At 46.9% G+C, this 21422-nt stretch overlaps 1 protein-coding gene across 1 annotated transcript in view; it reads left to right on the top strand.

Moving 5' to 3' along the window:
• The window catches only part of DCC (DCC netrin 1 receptor), a 366068-nt gene extending 348735 nt beyond the window's left edge, over positions 1-17333 (top strand). Inside the window, exons 27-28 of the mRNA XM_054809591.1 lie at positions 10588-10730; positions 12568-17333. Coding sequence (XP_054665566.1) covers positions 10588-10730; positions 12568-12657 — 233 coding nt within the window. The 3' untranslated portion in view covers positions 12658-17333. The remainder of the gene's footprint in view (positions 1-10587; positions 10731-12567) is intronic.
• Positions 17334-21422: the final 4089 nt, after the last annotated feature.

Below are 21422 nucleotides of genomic sequence, written 5' to 3'. Positions count from 1 at the left end.
TTTTTTTTTCCTTTTTTTTTTTTTTGCCTGAGCCCAGTAAATCTGAACTTTCACATTAAGCCCTTCCCGTTGATATTTTATAGGAGATCGTGCCTTTTCATCACTGCTTTGTGATCGAGCACTTGAGGTTTCTAATACTGATTCTGAAGGCGTGAGAATTCACTCCGTGGTATTTCCAATACTCGCTGTGGCTGCGCTTGCTCCTCTTTGCAAATCATACACACAGGCACATAAGTGATCTGACTTAGTCCCCTTTCAGGTTAAATAGAAAATGTTTGATGGAGTGTTGAGCTTATTGCATTATAGATCTGACATAAATTCCACAAACGGACAGGAAAGATTTTTTTTTTTTTTTTTTTTTCACCCTCGTAAATGAAAATTCCTTTTAGGTCTTGATGATCAGCTGCACTTTAAATGAACCTGAATTAGGAGGTGATTTTTCTTCTGCAGAAGCAAGTGTGAGGTGGGAGAAAATACCGCCTGTGAAGTGATGGTTTTCATATTGTGCCACAGTTTTAAAACGTCAGCCTTTTCAGGCGTCGTTTGTGAGACTGTAAAAATGCTGCATTTTTTTTCGATTGCTACTCCACCAAAAGAAGCGTAGTTGGAAATCCAAAGTGTCGTCTTCCTGGAATCACTCAGTGATACCCCAGAACTAAAAACTACTTTATTTTACAGCAAAATTGAGCTTGATTTTTCCTTCCTGCTGCGAAGCTGTAAGGTATGCCCCAAACTGGCGGTGGGCTGGGAGTTCAGGGGAAGGGTTGCACCGCAGATGAACTATTCGAGATTTCTTTCTTTGCCACTGGGGTGGGTTGACCCTGGCTGGAGGCCAGGTGCCCACCAGAGCCGCTCTCTCACTCCCCTCATTCACTAAACGGGAGAAAAAAGCATAACGAAATGCTTGTAGGTCGAGATAAGGACAGGGAGAGATCACTCACTAATTATCGTCACGAGCAAAACAGACCGAATTTAGAGAGGGAATTCATCTGATTTATTACTAGGCAAAACAGAGTAGAGGAATGAGAAAATCAACTCTTAAAACACCTCCCCCTACCCCTCCCATCTTCCCGGGCTCGACTTCACTCCCGGCTTCAACCTTCCCCCCCCTCAGCGGCACAGGGGGACGGGGAATGGGGGTTACGGTCAGTTCAGCACACGGTGTTTCTGCCGCTTCTTCCTCCTCAGGGGGAGGACTCCTCTCATCGTGCCCCTGCTCCAGCATGGAGTCCCTCTCATGGGGTGCAGACCTTCAGGAGCAAACTGCTCCAGCGTGGGGTCCCCCACGGGGTCACAAGTCCTGCCAGCAAACCTGCCCTGGCGTGGGCTCCCCTCTGCACGGGGCCACAGGTCCGGCCAGGAACTTGCTCCAGCGTGGGCTTCCCACAGGCCACAGCCTCCTTCAGGTGCCTCCACCTGCTCCGGCGTGGGGTCCTCCACGGGCTGCAGGTGGAATCTCTACACCCCCTCACCCTTCCTCCATGGGCTGCAGGGGGACAGCCTGCTTCACCATGGTCTTCACCACGGGCTGCAGGGGGATCTCTGCTGCGGCGCCTGGAGCTCCTCCTCCCCCTCCTTCTGCACTGACCTGGGTGTCTGCAGAGTTTCTTACATCTTCTCACTCCTCTCTCCGGCTGCAAAAGCTCTCTCCAACTCTTTTGTTTTTCTTCTTAAATATGTTATCCCAGAGGCGCTGATTGGCTTGGCCTTGGCCAGGGGTGGGCCCATCTTGGAGCCGGCTGGCATTGGCTCTGTCAGACACAGGGGAAGCTTCTAGCAGCTTCTCACAGAAGCCACCCCTGTAGCCCCCCTGCTACCAAACCCTTGCCATGCAAATCCAACACAGCCACTTTGGGGGGAGGGGGGGGAAATAAAAAGAAAAAATCTTCTATTTTTCATGTCAGATGGCTTGGGGAGTACAAGCGAAGAGCGAGGTGAAGAAATCTGGCAGTAAACAGCCCTGGATAAAAATCAGCAAGTGGATATTGCCTGAATATTAGTACAAATCCTTCCTTTATCCAGGCTGACCCACAGACTGTTTTCATTACCAAATGGGCTAAGAAAGCTTGATAAGAAAATGAGCTCCCTGAGGTGGAGTTTTTTTGTGCTGGTGGTTTTTTTTTTTTTCCCCTCAAACCGTTGTGAGTAAAGAAGCAGAAAAACAGGGTAAGAGTGAAGGTTTGCAAAGGCAGTGTTAAAACCATGAGCTAACAGTCAAATAAATAAGGGATGAGATCAAGAGGGGGGAAAAAGGGTATCTTGGTATTAAACAGTGAATCCTGGGGCATTATAATCTCAAATATCCAGGATATGGGGCCTCAGTAGATGCTGAAATGACAGTGATCTTTAGAAAAACGAATATAGAATACAGAAAAATACAGCTGTGCTGAAATCAGAGGGCTCCTCACAGGAGCGCTGGTAAAATCACAAGTGTCTTGAATAGCAGGTCTCAGGTGGAGTGTTTAGAGACGGAAACTCCAAAAATAAAACTTTTGGCTGCAAATAAGGCCAATTTTGGCGACGTGAGCTTAGAACCCTCTGGTGCCAGATCTATGCATTGAATTGCTATCCAGTTTTTCGAGTGTTTAATCCCCTTTCATGCAAAGTGGGGAGTTAATTTGCGAGTGCATTTATTCTGAACAATCAATTAGCTCTAATTAATTAGCTATAGAACCAAATTCTGGGTACTTTTTTTTTTCTTTTTTTTTTTTTTTGAAGTTTAGCATTCTCAGTAAAACAACCCCGGTGCCAATATAAAACACAAATGAAAACCTCTTGCTTCTAATTTGAATTTAGTCATTGGATTTAAAGGCAACTAAGAACTCCTTTGTTAATAGGGTATAAAAATCTTTCTGGCGTAGGAGGTTTTTTTACGTATTTTAACGATGAGTGTAAATGAGATTATGGACTTCTCTTTATCATAGTCTACAGTAAGCAAGGTCTATAAATTCACTGAAAACCTGGGGATGATTCATTCTTGAACCTTTTATTCTGAAATCCTAGCTTTTTGCACTAGCAACTCCCAGATTCAACGGAAAATTATTCTTTTATTTCCTAAGCCTTTACCTGCCCTCCCACCCCTTCAATTCTGAAATGTTTTTTCTTTCTTCCACGCTTCTTTTTATGAGAACAAGCTTTCTCCATTCAACTGGGAGATACATTGACACGGGAGTGTCATGAAAGGGTCAGTCTTGTCCGTTAGAGGAATCTGGCCGCAGTCCAGGAAAGTTTAATTAGCTTGCAGATAACTTGAGACACCTCATTAAAATCAACGGGACTACTGGAAGGTGGAAAGAGAAGCGTGGGTTTAGGTGCTTGTCTAGATAAATGAACTGATTCCCCTTTGATGTAAATGATCTATTTCAAGCCAAGGCAGCAGTCAAATCATTAAAAAAATATTTATCTGGATAATTAGACTGTAAATCCGTAGAAAGATTTAATGATGGGCGAGTCTATGTTCCTGTGTTTCAGAAGCAGAGAAATAAAGCTTTTTCCACTGCCCGTACAATTTCCCTGTATCCAGTTGGGACTACGTTTGTTATCACGGAGCAGTTGCGGCCAACAAGTCACGCTTGCCCTAACGCTTAACGTATCCCATGTGGTATTTCCAGCACAGAGATTAAAACCACGAAGAGCAGCTGAGAAGACAGAGACCAGATCGCTCTCGTGTTTCCACGTATTTGAGCAGTCTGTGTTGTGTTTTTGTCTTGAAGCGTCCCTTCCAAACTCACTCTTTCTGTACCTGTTTTGAAGCCGTAGCATGTAAAAACGTACAATTTCAAAAGCCTCCCCAGTAGGCAGTTCCAGTACTTGCTCGGTACCGTAGTCTGGAGAGTGATTAAATGACCTCTTTCTCTTTCGTGTTTTATTTCTTTTTTTTTTTTTCTACTTTATTTTTCCTACTATCAAATATTTCGAAATTAAACTTTGCCTGTTTTTAGAACAATTTCCCTTGCGGAATGAGCCAAGCCTTCATTGATTATCACCTCAAAAGTCATTTTTAGAAACTCAATTGCATGATGAAAAATGGGGTTTTTCCACCTGTAATGGAAAAACCAGCTGAGTCTTCGAATAATATTTTTCATATGTTTACATATTCTGTTCCCCTGAGAGGCACCGTCTTATTTAAACAGGAACATCCCGCCGTGGAGATGGGAGGAAGCTCACTTCTACATGTTATTCTCATCTTTACGTTTCAACTTTTAAGTCATTTAAACTGACACTGTTTAAAGTGCTTACCTGCTTGAAGTTCAGGCTGCCAGTCTCCTGACTTCCAGAAGCATCTGGGACAGACAAAAATTCTTAAATAATTTTCATTTTCCCAAATAGATCGCTTTGAGTTTCGCAAGCTGTGACGTTTCTCTGTGGGAGCATCCTTGCACGTTCCTCCGTGCCTGCAGATCTTCATCACTAGAAGCAGTTCTAGACACGGATTGGGTTTGTCTTTTGTCCTGTTGCATAGAAAAAATTGTGGCAAAGGTGTGAGATGCAGGGCCAGAAAAGGTTATCCTCATTTAGTTACGAGTCTGACATTACCTGCGGATTTCTGCAGACTCCTTTTGACTTTTATGGTCTCATTATAGAGGATTCATCTTGGTACTCTTCATGCTCCAGAATCCTCTCAGTTTGTACGACAACAGAGGCTTGTTTGCAGCCCAGAAGACAGATCAATTTTCATCTGTCTCCTCAAAGCAGATGACCTTCAGCTGCAGATCTTCAACTTCACACCTTTGATGCATGCCCTGTCTGTTGGGCCATTGAGTATAAGAATATATCTGTACCCCCAGTTTGGAAATTTTCTATTTAAAGTTCCAAATCGGTTTTATCAGACGTGCCTACAAATACCTTGCCTGAGTCAAAATATTTTTTGCTTTGTTGAAAATCCTAAACCAACCAAAAAAAAAAATCAGCTTTAGATTAATCAAATATTGGACAGAGCTTTTTGTCCAACTCTGCAATCAATGACTAAAATGACTGCAAAATTCTCTTCTCAGAGTTTCTCTAGTGTCCTGTCTGCTGTCACACATGGTATTTGATGGTGGTTGTACATGGTTATGGAGAGCAGAATATTAGGAAGATGAACACTTTTAAAAATGCTAGATAGCCTACCTCTAACTGTGGTCGCTATCTGATGTTTAAGCGTAGATGCGTCCTTCCTAAACCCAGCTTAGTGATCTCTGTGAAGAACACGTTGGCGTTGCGAGCTTGATTCGCATCTCATCGAGGTTAACGGAAAGACTCTCGTTGCCTTTGAGCTTTGCATTCCCACCTAGTGAAAGCAAATTCCTACCATCTTTCAGGGAAGAGCGGGATTCACAGACAAAGCTGATTCCATCGCATTTTCTGTTCGATACCTAGATTATCCTATCGACTCTTCTTCTTTGTCACTGGCAGTTAGTAAAACCTTCTCAAAACTTTGTACAGTTCATGTTTTACTGCTTGAAGTCCTCGGGCTCATACGGAGCTTTCCAGATGGGCTCGTCCCCATGCTTTGTAAAATGTCATTGCTCTTTACCTTGCTTTTGCCAAAAATTGCTTCCCTCGTACATCCGAAGATCGTAGTCGACTTCTCTGAGGCACGTACCCAGTTGTAGGCTTGAAATCAGAAGCGTGCAGGCTTTTCTCTTCCCTCGTTTCCTTCTGTTAGACCCAGCAGAATTGAGAGCAAAAGTTCCCATTCCTTCTTCTCCGTGATACAACTCATTCCTAGTTATTTTTAGACTTCTGATGAATAGGTGTCTGCTCTGTGCAAGTCACAGAAGCTTCACCGTGCAGCCAAAGGAGAGGGAGAGAGGCTCTTCTGAAAGACAGAATTCATCCAACCTCTCTGTAGACTTCAGAAGGTGCTTCTTTCCATAGGTGACTGAGGTAGAAGAAGGAACCAGTAGACTCGTCCCTCAATTTAAACAGCTGAAGTGATGTGCAATTCAGCTGAAGGGATGTGACGCACGGTCTAGCCTCCTTCCTGCGAAAGTCCGAAAGTTTGGATGAGCAGCAGGTAGGCAGAAAGGTCCCTGCAGTTCTCTTCGTCTTATTCCAGCTCGTGCTGTATATATAATTTCCAAGCTTTTGCTAGTAATTTCATAATCACGCACCTATTGTATGTATCAAAATATTAAGAACTGGTCCTACAACCAGATCTTGAGGAACTCCACTGGTAGCCAGCCACCTTCTACTCCGATGTTCTCCATTGAGCGTGATTTTTTGCTGTCTCTCAATATACTAGCTCCTTTCAATTTTTGCATTCCTCTGCATTTTTCTCCACTTTTTTCCATGTCACTGTTTTGAACCACCCCCCCAGAATGGCTGTAACACATGAACCACGTAAGAATTTTTTGTCTTCAAGGCTGATACAGCATTTTTTGACACTTTCTGAGTTTCCAGCTCACTGTGCTCCCCGCAGCTTGGTCCTGGCCATTGGAAACCCTGCAACGTGAACAGCAGAAACCCTGACTCCTCTCACTGAAACGACTTGTTCTCACCTGGCTGAGTACATCATCTAATGTCCCGTTGGACATACCTCAAAATAAAATAACGTCAGGTAGCTCTCCCAAAGTATTGCTGTCAAGAGGATGGCTGCCATATTGGTTCTACTTGGTGTCCATCATGATGACATACAGCCTGATGTGCACAAATGCATATAAGATGTCGAAAAACCGCTTCTTCTTGGCTTGACGCGGGATTGCGTGGATGTGCAGTTCTCCTGAAATACCGAAGATACTACTGCGATGAGTTCAGCATGGGCCTCGGAGAGGTGGCGATTTGCACCTGGTAGCCATATATCATTTAACTAATGAGCCAATGAAGTGTTTAATAACTTCTCTGCTGAGAAAATGAAAGTTTTAAATAGTAAATCCGTGCTGGGGCTGCTCAGACTTACACCTGATCGGTATTGGCGTCTTCTGCCTCTTGCAGCCCCAGTTCCAAGGTTTCCTCTTTTTCACTTTTCAACCGCTGGGTTGGAGAACATTAGAAACCAACGCGATTTTAATTTAATGAGCTACTCATTTGCATGAAACAGTTTGCTTAGCGTGTCAACCTTCTGCGTCCAGAATTCTCTTGGAGAGACGTGCTTGGTGGTCTTCACGTCCTTTGGGGGGAAGAGGGCTCAAGTGTTGCACTAATTACATATTACAGGCATTACCTTGGAAAAACGGTCGCCGCTGTAAAACGTTTGCTGAAGAACTTGAAATATTCAGCTATGCACGAGGAAGATTTTCTCAGCTTCATTTTAGTTACGAGCATTAGGATTTGCCTGTTGCTTCTGCGAGCTAAAGGGCAAAAAGATGCACAAACTGAACTTACTAATCACCGTTACGGTTTCTCATTAACAATATCCAGGAGGGAACATCTGTCTTTGCGCAGAAAAGTGGGTCTTTAAGTCCAATTACTACAATTAATGAGTTACATATGAGAAACACGATTTTTACCACGGGATTTAGAAGATTACAATAGCAACACGCTCTGCATTTCGCATGAGCTCCTCACCACCACATCAAACATTTACTTCTCCACCAGCCCGTGCAAATCAAACAAGTCGCGATGCGAAGTCACTGGTATAAAAAAAAGCCTATTTGGGTCCGTTACCTAACCGATAAACAGCCTGGATGCCATTTTCTGCGGCGGCTGTATCTTCTTATTTATTCTTCACGTCACGGTGATATCCCAGGACGCAATCCAGATTCCCTGGAACAGGAACGGGATAAATCTCTCTCTAGCAGGATACGCGGGCGCTACCGTTGAGAAGCTAAAATCTGTGCGCCGGGCAGCTTAGAGTTAATTTGCCTGTGATGCTGCCCGTTCTTCACTTTATTTTTTTTTTTAGATTCGGGCTCTTGCGTTTCTCGGTGCGTAAGTGCTGGGTGCGCCTTTTGGGTATCGGTGTGTGCGTATTTCCCCCCGACACACGTTTCTTTGGAAATAAGCTTTTTTTTTTTTTTTAAACGAAGAAATGGAAGTGAAAAACATTTCCTTTTTTTTAAAAAAAAAAACGATTCGAATGCGCAGCGCTTAGAAGATTGAATCTTTGGGGAGAGCTGTATCTTCTCCTCTTTACTCTGAGATCCAGGGAAGTCTGAAGGCCCAGTTATTAAAGAAGTCTTTTAGCTATTAAACTGGAGCTGGAAGAGTGAGTGTATCTTTATGGCGATCGCTTTCAGCTTGTATTGAGCTTTCACACTTTCATAGCTTCGGCTAAACGGGAATTATCTGCGATTCTCAGCCTTACAGAAGGGAGTTGGTGAGTCTCTCCCGCTCCCCCCCTCGTCTTACCGCCTTTAGTGGAACTTCTTTTTAATGAACAGGCTGTTGGCAACTGCATTTCGGGAGGGATTTTGTTCTCTCTTCTGCTCCGTTGTGTTTGCTCTGCCTTAAACTAATTAAAAATGTAAACACAATTCTTTGGAAATACAGGAAAAGTAATCTGCAGCTCTTGTCTCCTGGCTACTCGCTGGGAGAATGCCGAGAGCTGTCATGACTGCAGTGATTTGGTGGGATTTGGGGAGCCGCAGCAGCTGCCTGCCTTCCTACGCTGGAGTTAGTCTCCAGGCATCGCTGCTCCGGGCTCGGGAGCATTGCTTTCATGATATGTTACTGAGCCGTAAGAGATCTGGGAATCTGGTGATGAAGAAAACAAATGGGTGGTTAAACTTCAGATTCATGAAAAGACCGTTTGGTTTCGCATGGAAGCTGGGTGGGTTTGTGACCTGAGATGTGGATTTTTGGAAGGAGCCTATGTGCGTCCCATCTGGCTGGAGACATCTCCCACGCTTCTGGTCCCCGTGTCTCACCTCCAGAGCCGCGGGTGTCCTCGTACCAACCTGTCCTGTGGCTCGTCCTTGGGACGCCCCTTCCACTGTGCACATTTTATGGCTGGAATGTCTCAAGACCTATTTTTCCGGGTTCAATTCTGATGCGATGCCACCAGCCTACTTGACTTACTGATGCCCTTTAATACCTCTTACAAGCACGATCGGCTGCTAAAGCGATGGCTGTTGCTATTGTCATTATCGTGGTGCACATTAATAGAAAAAAGGCAGGGAACTTGCCGAAGGTCATAGGGGAGGAAATATATAGAAAAAAAGCTATTTATTTATGAGTCGTCTTCTTGATTTCAACGGGAGTCCAATGAGCAGCATGAAAATTGTGCCCAAGTCCCATGGGAGATGGAATCCCGCCCTGTGAGACTCCAAAGCGATCCCCTGTGCCAGAGGGGACCTGCTGTTACCCGGCGGGGGGATCTGACAATCCCCGGTACGCGATGCCAAACAAGTATCAGCCTGGGGATTGCGTATTTAAAGATAGGAGCATGAAACTTGCCTTAGGGCACGAGTAGGCGTCAGAGTGGCTCAATGGCAATAGAAAGGGGGAAGAAGGAATTTTGGGGACCTAGGTGGCTGAAAGAAGTGCCAGAGACGCTCAGCGGGACGAGTTTGGCCTTTTGCGGGTCGTGGGGATGTTCAAGCCGTAGCTCCACGGGGAGCAGGATGATACCGGCAGCAAGCGAGCTTGAAATTACCGTCCCCGTTTTTGGCCTTGAATCTATGACGCACGAGATAGACGATCTCCGTTTGGCTTTGTATGGCAACTTTAATTTTAAAACTATCCCCGTGTACTTAATGTCTTGGTTGCCTCTGTTTCAACCGACGGCCCTCGCGTCTCCAGCGGTGTCCTGCATAGAGCCAGGCACCTCGTGCTGAGTGGAGGCAGATTGTCCAGGACAAAGATTTAATTCTTTGATGTTTTAAATTATGAAAAGAGACAATTTTTCATTTCCTCTAGGAGAGAGCTGAGACGTCTCAGTTGATGCATCTCTAAAGGGCCGCAGTGCTGCGGCTGACACCTCTTTGCAGAGCTGCTGAAAAAGGGAAATCCCTTTCTGTCCAAAAAAAAAAAAAAAAAAAAAATCTGTTTTGATTTTTTTGTTTTTTCCCCCTCCTTCCAAGCTGGCATAAAAAGTCCAAAAGAAATTTTTTTTTGTTTGTTTTTTGAGAAAGTTGAGACACAATTTTTATTTTAGCTTGTTCACTGACTCACCTGGAGGGCTGCCGTTGGCTCGAAGGACTTGGAAACAAAACCAGAGGAGAACCGTGGACATGAACTGCCATTCCCCCAGCCTGCCCACTGCCTTCTGCTCTTCGGTCTCATTTTCTCCCTCAAACACAAGGTCAAACTGACAGTTCCCTGCCAGGCAGGGGCCATGGAGCCCAGGTTTTCATTATCTTCCTGGAGCACCAGGTTTGTAGGTACTTCTCCCAGGAAAATTTAAGTTGCCGTGTGAAAGCTTTTGGTTTTTGCAGAAGAGCATTCTGCATCAGAAAAGTAATGTCGACAGAAAATTGCCAACCTGCTGCCACTGCGAGTCGTATTTCGGGAGCGGAGGTCGTGAAATATAATTGAAGAGTTTTTAGAGAGCGTTTGTGTTGGCTCTGATGCTCCTCTGGGAAGAAGCGGTGTCTGCCTAGGAAGGGCACCAGAGGTTTACAGCTGAAAACACAAGCAGCGATGGTAAAACCAACCGCGTTTTGCCCGTAATCTCAACGTTTCATACCTATAGGTTCTCACCGTGACTTTTATTTCTTCTTCCAGGGCCTAACCTCCCCAAGGCTCAGGTTAAAACAGCATCCCTCGGCTTGGCAGGGAAAGCCAGGTCGCCTCTGCTGCCCGTCTCGGTGCCCACGGCCCCGGAGGTCGCAGAAGAGGGTCACAAGCAGGCGGAGGACTCGACAAACGTAAGAACCCTCTTTTCAGAACCAACCTTCTCGCAAGCCTCCTCGCCATCGAGTTATATTCTCTAATCCCCAAGCCGCACGTTAATTTTTAGATAACGGTCCGTGCCTCCTTACCTAAGGTGTTACGTCGTAGCTGATAGCTATTAGGAAGCCGGTAAAAAGTTCTGGCAGCCAGTAAAACTTTTCTGGTGACTTCAGTGGACTTTGGCGTGTGTTAAGCGTGGACTTGAAGCGAGTGCTTAAATTCTGTGTTCAATATTATCCACGGGACAACTCGCACAGCCCCTCCTGAGCACCCTGAGATATTGGGAGAAGAGAAAGCGGGGTAGGAAGAGCGATAAGGAAGGAAAATAATTTTGGCAGGAAAAATGAGTATATAGTAATACCCGATAGTGGTGAGAAAAATGCCATTGAAGAAGTAGATAAGTGAAACTGAAAAGATGGTGAAATTAGAATAATCTTTTCACTCCTATTAAGACTCTTGTAGAGAAAGGTCTCACGTGATCCAGAAGATGAAACTGGGCAAAAGAAAAGGAATAAGGGAAAAAAAGGAATATATTAAATACATTTTGTGTATCACCTCTTTTCATCTACTGGCACAAGAGATTTTTCTGCTAGCTGCTGTTTTGTCCAACATCTTGGTAGTGAATCCTTTTACAAACCTGGCTAAAGGGAAAGAAAAAAAAAAAAGATTTGCTTTAGACATGGGTATGGAGGGTTTGGGTCTGCCGGCTGATGGATGCAGGAGAACGGTGTTTGATTCCTGCTCGTCGCTATCAATGGCAGAAAGAATGTACTTCTGCATAGAGTCGCAGAAGGATTCTCATGTTCTGCTGGGAAAAGGGGACGCAGGACGATGTAAGAGACATGGAATCTCCTCCTGGAGAGGGAATGGGAAGGAAAATGCCCTCCGTGGCAAAATTGCTGGCGTAAGGAGTAATTTAACATGGGACATTTGATAAAGTGCCATTTCAGCTCTCAGTACCTTATTTTATCACAGCAGCATTATTTAGCTCCTAGGAGAGACACTACTCAAGCCCCACTAAGCGTGAAGGCTGTTACCGGCAATAACGGTGCAGGCAACAAGCTCGTCGGGTGGTCAGAATTTGGGGAGAGAGGCTAACATTTGGGGAATTATTTTTTTTTTTTAAGCTTGACTCTACAGGTGCTCTTTTAAGCCTCCTACTCCATCCCACCTCGGGGACTTATGCAGCAGTGTGAGATCTTTTACTGGGTAAAACCCACATAAATAACGAATCTTTGAGCTCCTTCTCAGTGTCTGAAAGCAGAGGATCACTCCTCTTGCTCTTGCCTTGGTAATTTTTCAGGTCAGTGATTCCCAAGAATGGTAATTTTAGGTTTTGCTGCAGATTCTCAGTTGACCGTACCCCAAAGGATTACTTCCTTCCAGCCCAGTTAGGCTGGAAACCGTTCCCAGTCCTCCGCTCCCACTAGAGGTGACGGTAGAAATTCCCAACCACTAGCAAGGGCTGAGAAGTTCAGCTAATTGCTGAACGAACTGTTGCAGCCTCAGCCTAGGAGAGGACACGTTTAGATGAGCCTTTGATGTCTCCGTTGGGTGCTAAAAAATGTTTTCCTAGTCTCACGTTCAACATTGCTCTAGCACGGGCACCTCTGGTTTTCAGCTCGCGTGTTGAGCCCGGTAGGGCTTTGCCATCCAGCGCGGTAGCCCGCCCTTGAGCGTGTCATCCTTGAGGTGTCCCGGTGTCCCCAGGAGGTCCCTGCCGTGGGTCCATGTCCCGGGCTCTGGGGACGGGGAGGGGGTTCGGTTCCCATCCCGCTGCCCACTTACCTGCGTGTGTTTGTTCACTCCCAGGTTTACGAGCAGGATGATCTGAGCGAACAGATGGCCAGTTTGGAGGGGCTAATGAAGCAACTCAACGCTATCACAGGCTCAGCCTTCTAACGGCTCTTGATGAAGCGATAATTATCCCGGAGCGTTGCAGCATACCAGGATTTCACACATACCACCCACGTCTGCCACTCCATAAAAATCATCTTGTTCCCGGTACCACTCCTTCAGCGCAAGGAAGATTCCTGCAAAGTCCTAAAAGGAACGATAAAAAGAAGAAAAAGGAAAGAATAATAATGGAAATGTTACAGAACTGTAGATCTGGCGTCTAAAGCGACGGAAGCGTGGCAAGGCGAACGACATCATCACCGCGGAGTCGTAGCTGATGCCACCGGATTGCTCATTTTGATCTACTAGTCTTCGTAGAGCTCAAGTTGTCGGGACTAACTCATGTTTTACTCCGTAGAGGTTTGTAGCTCTTTGTGTAGATCTAGTCTTACCTCATTCGAGTATGTTTTTAAACATAGACCATGCCGCTAATGAGACAGTGTCGTAGGTCACTCGTTTGTTGGTTTTGTTTTTTTTTTTTTTTTTAAATACATAATTACTGACTACGAAAACACCCATAGCAAATAATCGCACCACCGCACCAACAATCTGGAAGTTTTCCCAACAGCACAAAATGAAAAGACAGATTACTAATTTCTTTTGTCGTCTCCATCACTCATCTCGCACGAAGCGGTGGGGATTAGCAAGTTGCTGTTAAATTCAGCCATTTTAGCAAGCGGTCGTAAATCCTCCCTATGGCAAAATCCTACCTATGGCAAACAGAGAACCAGGAATGTTAAGAAAAAGAAAAGGGAAAAAAAAAAAATCTGCATTGGTGGCCTGCTGCCAGCGTACGCTTGCAACAAGAGGACGTAATACGCAATCTTCTCTGACACGCAGTCATTACGTGCTTAAGCTTGTAATGAAACGTGGCTGCGTATGGGCGCCCTTCGTGCCCGCCCGCCCCGTGATGACGTTGGGAAGCGTTGCTGGGGCCGCCACGAGCCGGAGCAGAGAGAAAAACCGGAGCTGAAGTTGCCCCGAGCCTTTTCCATCCCCCCCCCCACCCACCCACCCCCAGCATCCCGCCGGGATGGCTCCGGTCCGAGGACCCCGTCCACCTGGGATGCCGACGGGCGGAGGATGAGGAGGGCGAAGGGGTGGAAGACGCTGGACGCTTCCCGCGGGCAGGACACCAGCCTGGGGGAAGAACCAGAGAGGCCGGTAAAGAACTTTGAAATTAATGAGGAGGGCTTTTCTGCAAGCGTGCTTATTTCCTGGTTGAGATCGGCAGCAATCCGTGAGAACAGCAAGGGAATTGTGGAGAGCGGCGGGACACCGAGAACCGTCGTCAGGGATTCCCTCGCCTCGTCCTAGTGCTTTAGCCGCGCATTACGGTGTTTATTGACAACGATAACTGGCTGAATTGAGTAAATTTTGTGGGCATACATTTTCTTGCTAAATTTTCAGCTGCATTCAGCGTTAATCCCTGTTTATGCAGCTGAATCACCAAAAGGGACCTCATTTGCATATTTATCAGTTAGGAGGCTGCAAAACCCAACGAGAGAGTTTCAGATGAATTATTCCATTCAGCTCTGCCTTTGATTTCAAGCTTGAGTGGGTCATAATTTTAAAAGAGCATGGAAAGGATAGGATCTTTACAACCTAATAGCTCCTTTTATTAGGTGGGTAATTATATGTGAATCTCCGAATAAAATCTTTGGAGTAAAATGGCACTGCAACAGAAGTAATAATTCAGATTCTTTTCTACGGCCCCGTGCCGGAAAGGAAATCAGATGTCAAGGAGGAATTCAAATGCTTCATTAGGAACTCTAGTGTGTTTGTGAAAACGCTCCTTTGAAAAATGCCTTGTTATTCAATTTACTAAGATTTTAATTCTCGTGAGTGAGGAAATCTTGTTTGCGTGGCAGGGGGAGCTTTCCAGTTCTGAAAGATTTGTAACCAAAAACCTCTCCTAAAAATAAAATGCACAAATCTTTCCCGATGAAGAGCCGGCTCAGCCGTTAGACCCTATAAAATCACTCCCTCCATTTTAAGTCGGAAAAAAGAAAACTTAATGCAGCTTTCGAATAGCTCCCCGTCCGCATTGGCGGAGGTTGACGCTGTTGAAACAGGAACGTAGGGTCAAACCTGTCTCTCGCTCATCATTTATGAAATATCTCTTGCCCTGGGATTTGCAGCAGGAAAGCTGGGAACAGAAACCGCCCCCAGGACTTGAAAAGAGCAGCACTGCACCTTTTTAATCGCGGAATGCTAATCCAGGATCAAGCGTCTAACGATCCCAAATTGCCTAAAATCAGGTGAGCCGCGAAGAGGTTCGCGAGTCGGATTTTGTTTGGTTCAGACGCAAACCGTCGGTGTTGATCAACCTCTTCGTTTTGTTCGGGCGTCTCGTCTTTCGACGTAACGCTAAGCCCCTGAAAGTCGGCGGATTGATCTGGCGCTCCCGGGAGCGCGGCTTTTCTTCTGCCGTTCGAAGCGTTCTCTGTTTTCAGGCTCAGCCCGGTTCAATCGATTAACGCTTGCGGACCAAGGCCAAGGTCCGCGCCGAAACAAGCCCTCGCGTACTTCGTCCGCGGGAAGGAACGACTCCATCGGCTCAGCCCAAGCGAGGCACAGCCGCTCCCCACCCCCCTTTCTAAATAAATTAGGAAGAAATTTCTGCATTTGTCAGTAAAACTAAATTAGTCCGTAGAAACACTTGAGTTTTAGGGTCGGTTGGGTTTTTTTTTTTAATTCTCCTTCAGCTGTACCCTTTACCTCCCCTGAGGAGTGACACTAAAGTTGGGTGTCGTTGTCCTAAGGAGCCTCGGAGACATTCCCAGCCTTCCTTGGAGGGCGATTTGAGCACAATACCTAATTAGTAGCAAGGATTTCTTTTAAAATTTCACCTTACTCCGTAACTTGGCAAAACTCAAACGAGGTTTTTTATTAGCGTAAATCTTCCACATCGGATTTTTTTTCTGATGCTCTATTTATTTGAGCTTGGCTGAGAATTTTTTTGGATTTTTTTGACAAATTCCTCAACTGTCAGAACATTTACAACCCGTGACTATCTCGGCCACGGACAATCCCAGAAAAATGTAATGAGACATCTGTCAACGCAAGATGGGTTTGTGAAGCTCGATGTTACCGTGGAAGATCATTAGCTAATCAATACAACAGGGCTGCCATAAACAGGTGGGGGAAAAAAACCCCAGGAGCTGAAAGAAGAGATTTTTTTTTTTCTCCCCCTCCCCCCCTTTTTTTTTGCTCCCAGACCTAAAAATGGAGCAATATCAATGGTTCAAAAGGTGGAGGGCTCCCTAGCTCAGCGTCTTTATGGACTGCTTAGATGATCGCTTCTGGGGAAAGGATTCGGTCTCTTTGAGAAGCTGTTTAGTTTTTGGAAGGGGGAAAGATAATCTGCTCGTTGTTCTTGCATGTGATCTTGATAACGTCACGAGTTAGGGTTCCACGCGCATGCTGCCAAAATTTTGCCGTAGGCTTTGCGGTGTCACTGCTCAAGGAGCGAGGACCATCATAGCCCGTAAAATGATCCGACCGTTTGCGCACCCTCGTGTTTGGGAACTGGTAATTCCCAACTAAGAGGCAACCAAAAATTGGAGGAGCACGGAGACAGTCGTGCAGCTCCGAGCAGGATTACCCACTCCCGAGTTCTTTGCATCGAGCCTTTTCTTTTAGGAGCTTTGCCTTGAGTTTTTTTTTTCCCAGGAGCATCTTTTCACCAACCCCTCCCCAGAGCCAGCTCTTCTACAAACTGGCTTAGGTAGGACTGCCGTGCGTCTGATTCCCTCCTTGACATTTTTAAAGCCTAGATTTTTTTAATTTTTTTTTTTTAAAACGTTTCTCCTGAGCTTCTGGGCGCGTTTGCAGCGCGCGCTCACTCGCTCCGACATCTTCCGCCGAAACACACGGTGCAACCCAGAAAAAGAGCTGGCAAAACGACGGCAGGGCGTGGAAGGACGGGAGCGAGTTTACAGTAACGCCGTCTCGGGATCCTTCCAGCCCTTGGGAGACGTCAGGTGTCTTCTTCTGTGGTCAGAGCTGATGGTGTCATTCCTGCTGTAGGGTCCTCGTGCTCTCCTAGCTGGCGCCTAACGCTGAATCCTGCAAATCCACACGCAGACGCTCGCGCCCGCTGCCCGTGACCAAGCACGAGCCACCGTTAGCAATACCCACGGTAAAACCAGGCGCAACCGTTTGCGGGGCGAGCGCCGGCGGCGTTACCGAGGCGCTCGTTAAATCCCGACGCAGACGAAGGGGAGGGAAGCGCTCTGCGGGCAACGCCGGTGGGACGCAGAAGGCGGCGAATCTGCAACCCCCCCCACCCCGGCCTCCTTTCTGAGATGGATACCTGGAAGCTGGATGGAAGACGATGGTGTTTTTAAAAAAAAAAATCATGGCTTCGCAGGCGATTGGAGATTGTTTTTCCTGTCGGCTTTGTTTCCCCGCGTTCCCCATTAAGCTGCTCAGTGTCCCGTCTGGTGTCGAACTGGGTTCCTGGAGGCTCCATGACAATTTTTTTTTTTTTTTCTTTTTTTCCGAAACGTTCTTCAGCAAACGGCATTGAACGCATCCTCATTCTGAGCTTGGCTGGCTGGAGAACGCGAGGTGGCACGAGCCAGCCGGCTTCGCTGTATGCTGTACATGTATTTCCGAGCGCGAGGAAGCGACGGCGGTAGAAGGAACGATGCTGTTTTTATTCTTGTAAAATAGACCTGGCAATTCCTACGTTCGCGAATTGCCGCCACGTTCGGGATTGGGGCGGTTGGGGGTGGGGGGGGGAGGGTGTACTTTTTATAAGTAATATTTAATTTATTATTTAGAGTGTTTTCTTTTGGATAATTTATGATACAAGGAATACCTGGCTGGAAACCTAGAGCAGGCTGTTAAAGCTGCAGTGTGCCCATGTCCCCGTGTGCTGGGCTCCGGTCCTGCGTTACGGACCCCGAGCGCGAGGATTCGGGAGGGTCGGGCAGCGGGACCGCGTCACCGAGTCGCCGGTCGCCGCGACTGTCACGCGCACCCCACGGCTCCAGCCTGCTAATTCCGATGTCCTGGCACCGGTGAATGCCGTTTAAAGGGCTTTGCAAGGTAATTCAAAAATTCTTAGCATACTAGTGATATGTTTATCTGATAGAAATGGGTTATACTACAGCTTTAACTAGCCTTAGTTTAAAAAAAATAAAAATCTTGTTGTTACGAAAGGCCTAAAGATGGCATTTTGAGCCTATAAACAGTTTCTTTCAATTGTCAGACTCTAGCATTGTTAACCAAATTAGAATAGTGACTGCAATATTTAAGTGTAAATCTTGTTCTATGAGAAAGGAAACTTGCTTACAGTTTAAAAAAAAGAAAAAAAAATGACTGTTTCTACACACAATCTTGTATACTACTACATGAAGAAAAAGGGGGTTTTGTAATGCACTGTAGAACAGTCTCATATTCATTTTTTTATAGAAATGTTATTCCAATGGTGCATTTTTTTGTTTAATAAATAAAGTTTTGATACAAATTCTCTCTCTTTGTCTAGTACGGTGTACAACAAGCGCTGGGTATCGGTCCCTGCGTCCCAGGGCAACCCCGCAGCTCCCACCCTGGGCACATCCCATCCAGCCCTGCAGCATCCGCTGCCCCATCCCCGCTGCGTCGCTCCCCTCCCGAACCCCACGATTGCAATTTGCAATTTGGGGCTCAATTTAAGGTGAAGCTCAGGGTACGCTCCGGCTGCTCCAGGAGCCGTGTCAATCCGGGGAATGGATTGGCAGGGAAGAAGAAATATTCTTGCATGGGAAAACAGGATGCCAGCGTGCAAATCGTTGTCCGGGAAGGGAATTTCACACGCTTGGGAATCGGCCCCGTATCAGCAAAGTCGCGCTGGGCTTGGCTTCTCCGTGCCCCGACCCTTTCGGCGTCCCCGAGTTGGGCACGAGGGGTTTCCAAGATTACGTTTCCCTATTTTCAATCCCCCTGTAGTGAGCAGCCGGGATCGGGATTTATTTCCGCTCCTCTCTCTCCCCATTGCACCCTGATCCCGCTGTTGTTGCCCGGGGATCGCTGAGCCTACGGCCCCTGCCTTCCGCGGGCATCATGAGATAGTCGTAACGTTAGCCGAAACACCGTTGGGTGATGCGAGCGACCTCCAAACGCGTTACGGTTGAGCTCTTCAGCTCTCGGCACACGGATTTCCACAGCCAAGAGGGACGGTGCTGCCGGCTCCTCCGACCCCGTAACCCAGGAACTGCCCGCAGCAAACGTTCTCCAGAACCCGGTGGGTAACGAAGGCAGCAGGTTTGGTCTCTCATTACGATTTACAGCCGCCTTTTACGCCCCATTTCCATCGGTGCAATCGCGTCTCCTTTACCAGGGTGCCCTGGTCACGGAGTCACGGGCGCTTTCGTTGCCAAACCACCCCGGCACTGGGTGCAGCCGAAATGACCCAAAATACGTCGGCTCGCCGGGGCTCCAGGTCTCGCCCTGCAAAGAGTTTGCGATGCGGACTAGGTGAGAAGGACACGTTTTAGGTACGTCATGCCCCAAACCCTCCCATCTCTCATGTTCCCATCTGGGTGCGGAGAAGGGGTGGCAGAGCAGAGGAGACAGGGACGGGTCGATATTCTGAATCAAACACAGTTAAAGTAACTCCTCGACTTGGCGCGAGTTCAACGCAACAGCGTGGCGAACTCCCTGCTGCGCCCACGTTCGTTCTTTCGCACAAAACTTTGCGTTCTCATCAAATTCGGAGGATTCTGGGCAAAGCGAACATTTGACGGGGGGGTTGTCGGCGGGTTTTTTTCCCCATTGTTCTCAACTTTTCGGGCTGGATAACCAAATACGACTCTGCGGAAGGAGTTGCTTTGCTTCTCTTGCTGTTTGCTCTTTCACGGTCTTGTCCAAAGCAAGCGGTGTGCTTTACGGGGCCAGAGCTTTCATGTTTATTTCTAAAAATTAATAGCGCTTTACGGATGCTGAAGTCCTTTTTATGTTCTTGGCGCAACCTTTTTCGATACCAAAACTACTTTTATTTCTAAACTCCGAGCGGTGACAAGGTACCAAATCATCACATCAAGCGAGCGGGGGGATTTTTGGGGTTTTTTCCCTGTTTGAGATATAAAGAGAAATAAGAATTAACGGTATTAATCCTACTTTTGAAGCGTGTCAAAACCCGACGGGTTTGTACATCTGCACCGACGAGAGCGACAGAGGCGGGGGCTCAGCACCTCTCCCACCCAAGCACGTTCCCATCCAGGCAGGGACCCGACACCGGGGACCTTGGTGCTGGGTGGGGACTCCGGACGCGCGTCCCCGGGGCGGTGCTCAGCTCAGCACCAAGGCAGAAAGCGGCCAGGAGCGCGTCGCCGGTGGCGCGGCACTGGGGTGCGGATTTTTGCTATTTCGAGGTTTAAATTTAGGGGAAAAGGGAGAGATTTCATTTTTTTCCTTCAAGGATTCTTGCTGCATTTTAGAAGATACTGCGAAATAAACATCAAAACTGAATTGAAAGCTCAGAAAACTCTTCCAAACGCAAGCTTTGGGGGCTTTTACCTTCATGACGCTTTGTAAATGTTAGGAGGGGACATTCCCCCCCCCCCCCCCCAAAACACCCTGATAAAAGAGCTGAGGTTGGCACCACGGTGGGAATTCCCGAAGAAAAAGAAGGACGTGACCAGTTTGGTTTCTTGGGCTGCCGTGCCCCCCTGAAAGCAAAGGCGGGACCTTGTCCCAAAGGAGCATCCAGGACCCCCCCCCCCAAAAAAAAAAAAAAAAAAGAAATCGGGGTGCCCTAAACCTCTGCTTTTGGTTTTGTGCTGGAGTCCTTGAAAAACTCTTTGGGGTTGTCAGCGGGGATTAATGGAAGCCCTTTCTATTATGCCACGTTTAAGCGCAGAGAAATACGACCGTAGGGTAAAGCGACCCATGATGAATCGTACGCGTCGAGGCTTGAGTTTGAATTTTAAAATGGTGGTGTTCTAATAAATTTATCGTGGTTGGGGGTTTTATTGGTCAGGTGGGAATATTTTGTTTCGTGCAGGAAAAAAAAAAAATGTCGACCTCTCTTGGGGCCAGTAAATTAGATCTGTTTGAGGGTTTCATGTAACAAAATAATGCTAGCGTAGGAAATGAATCAGCGGACGGTTTAGAAAAAAATATAGTTTTACTTGAAGTCAAACTGAGTGCCAGATCAGTGTGTTTTGGGCTGAAGACCTTTGCCTTCAGTATTTACGGTCTCGGGGTGGGATTTTTTTTTTTTCTGGGGGGGGAAGCTTTGCTTGTCCGTCACCTTGCTTTTCTCGGTGTCTAGAAGAAGTGACTTAGCCTGGAAATATTAAAGCTTCGTAATAAAGGAACGAGCGTCTGTGGCTGAGATTGTTTTCCAAGCGTGAGTGACCCGCAGCCGCGCGCGGGAGGGTTCGAGCCCCGCGGTCGGTGACTCCGCCGCTTTAGCAATCTGCTCGCGACAGATGCGCCGCGGAGGAGCCACAGGCCAAAAATCATCATAAATCTGAGCTGGCCGTCAGCGTGTTTTCTTTATTAATTTGCAAACTACCTCCTGAGAGGCTCGGCAGCTCACCGATGGCTTTTCCCTCACCGTTTCTCCAGCTGTGGTTTTGCCATCACTCCACAGGAGGATGCTGGAGCACGGAGGCTACAAAATGAAGTCGAACGTAGTTAAAAAGAGCCGATGGTTTGAAAGGAGGCGCGGGCAAAACTCACTCCCTGGACAAGCAGCAGCGTGGGAAACGGCTCGGGGGGGGGGGGGGCGTTTACACATTTTGTGTGTCTGTGTGTGTAAAAACTTCGCCTTA

Source organism: Grus americana, chromosome Z, assembly GCF_028858705.1.
Source record: "Grus americana isolate bGruAme1 chromosome Z, bGruAme1.mat, whole genome shotgun sequence".
Lineage (NCBI taxonomy): Eukaryota > Metazoa > Chordata > Aves > Gruiformes > Gruidae > Grus > Grus americana.
This window is presented reverse-complemented; position numbering and strand designations above follow the sequence as displayed.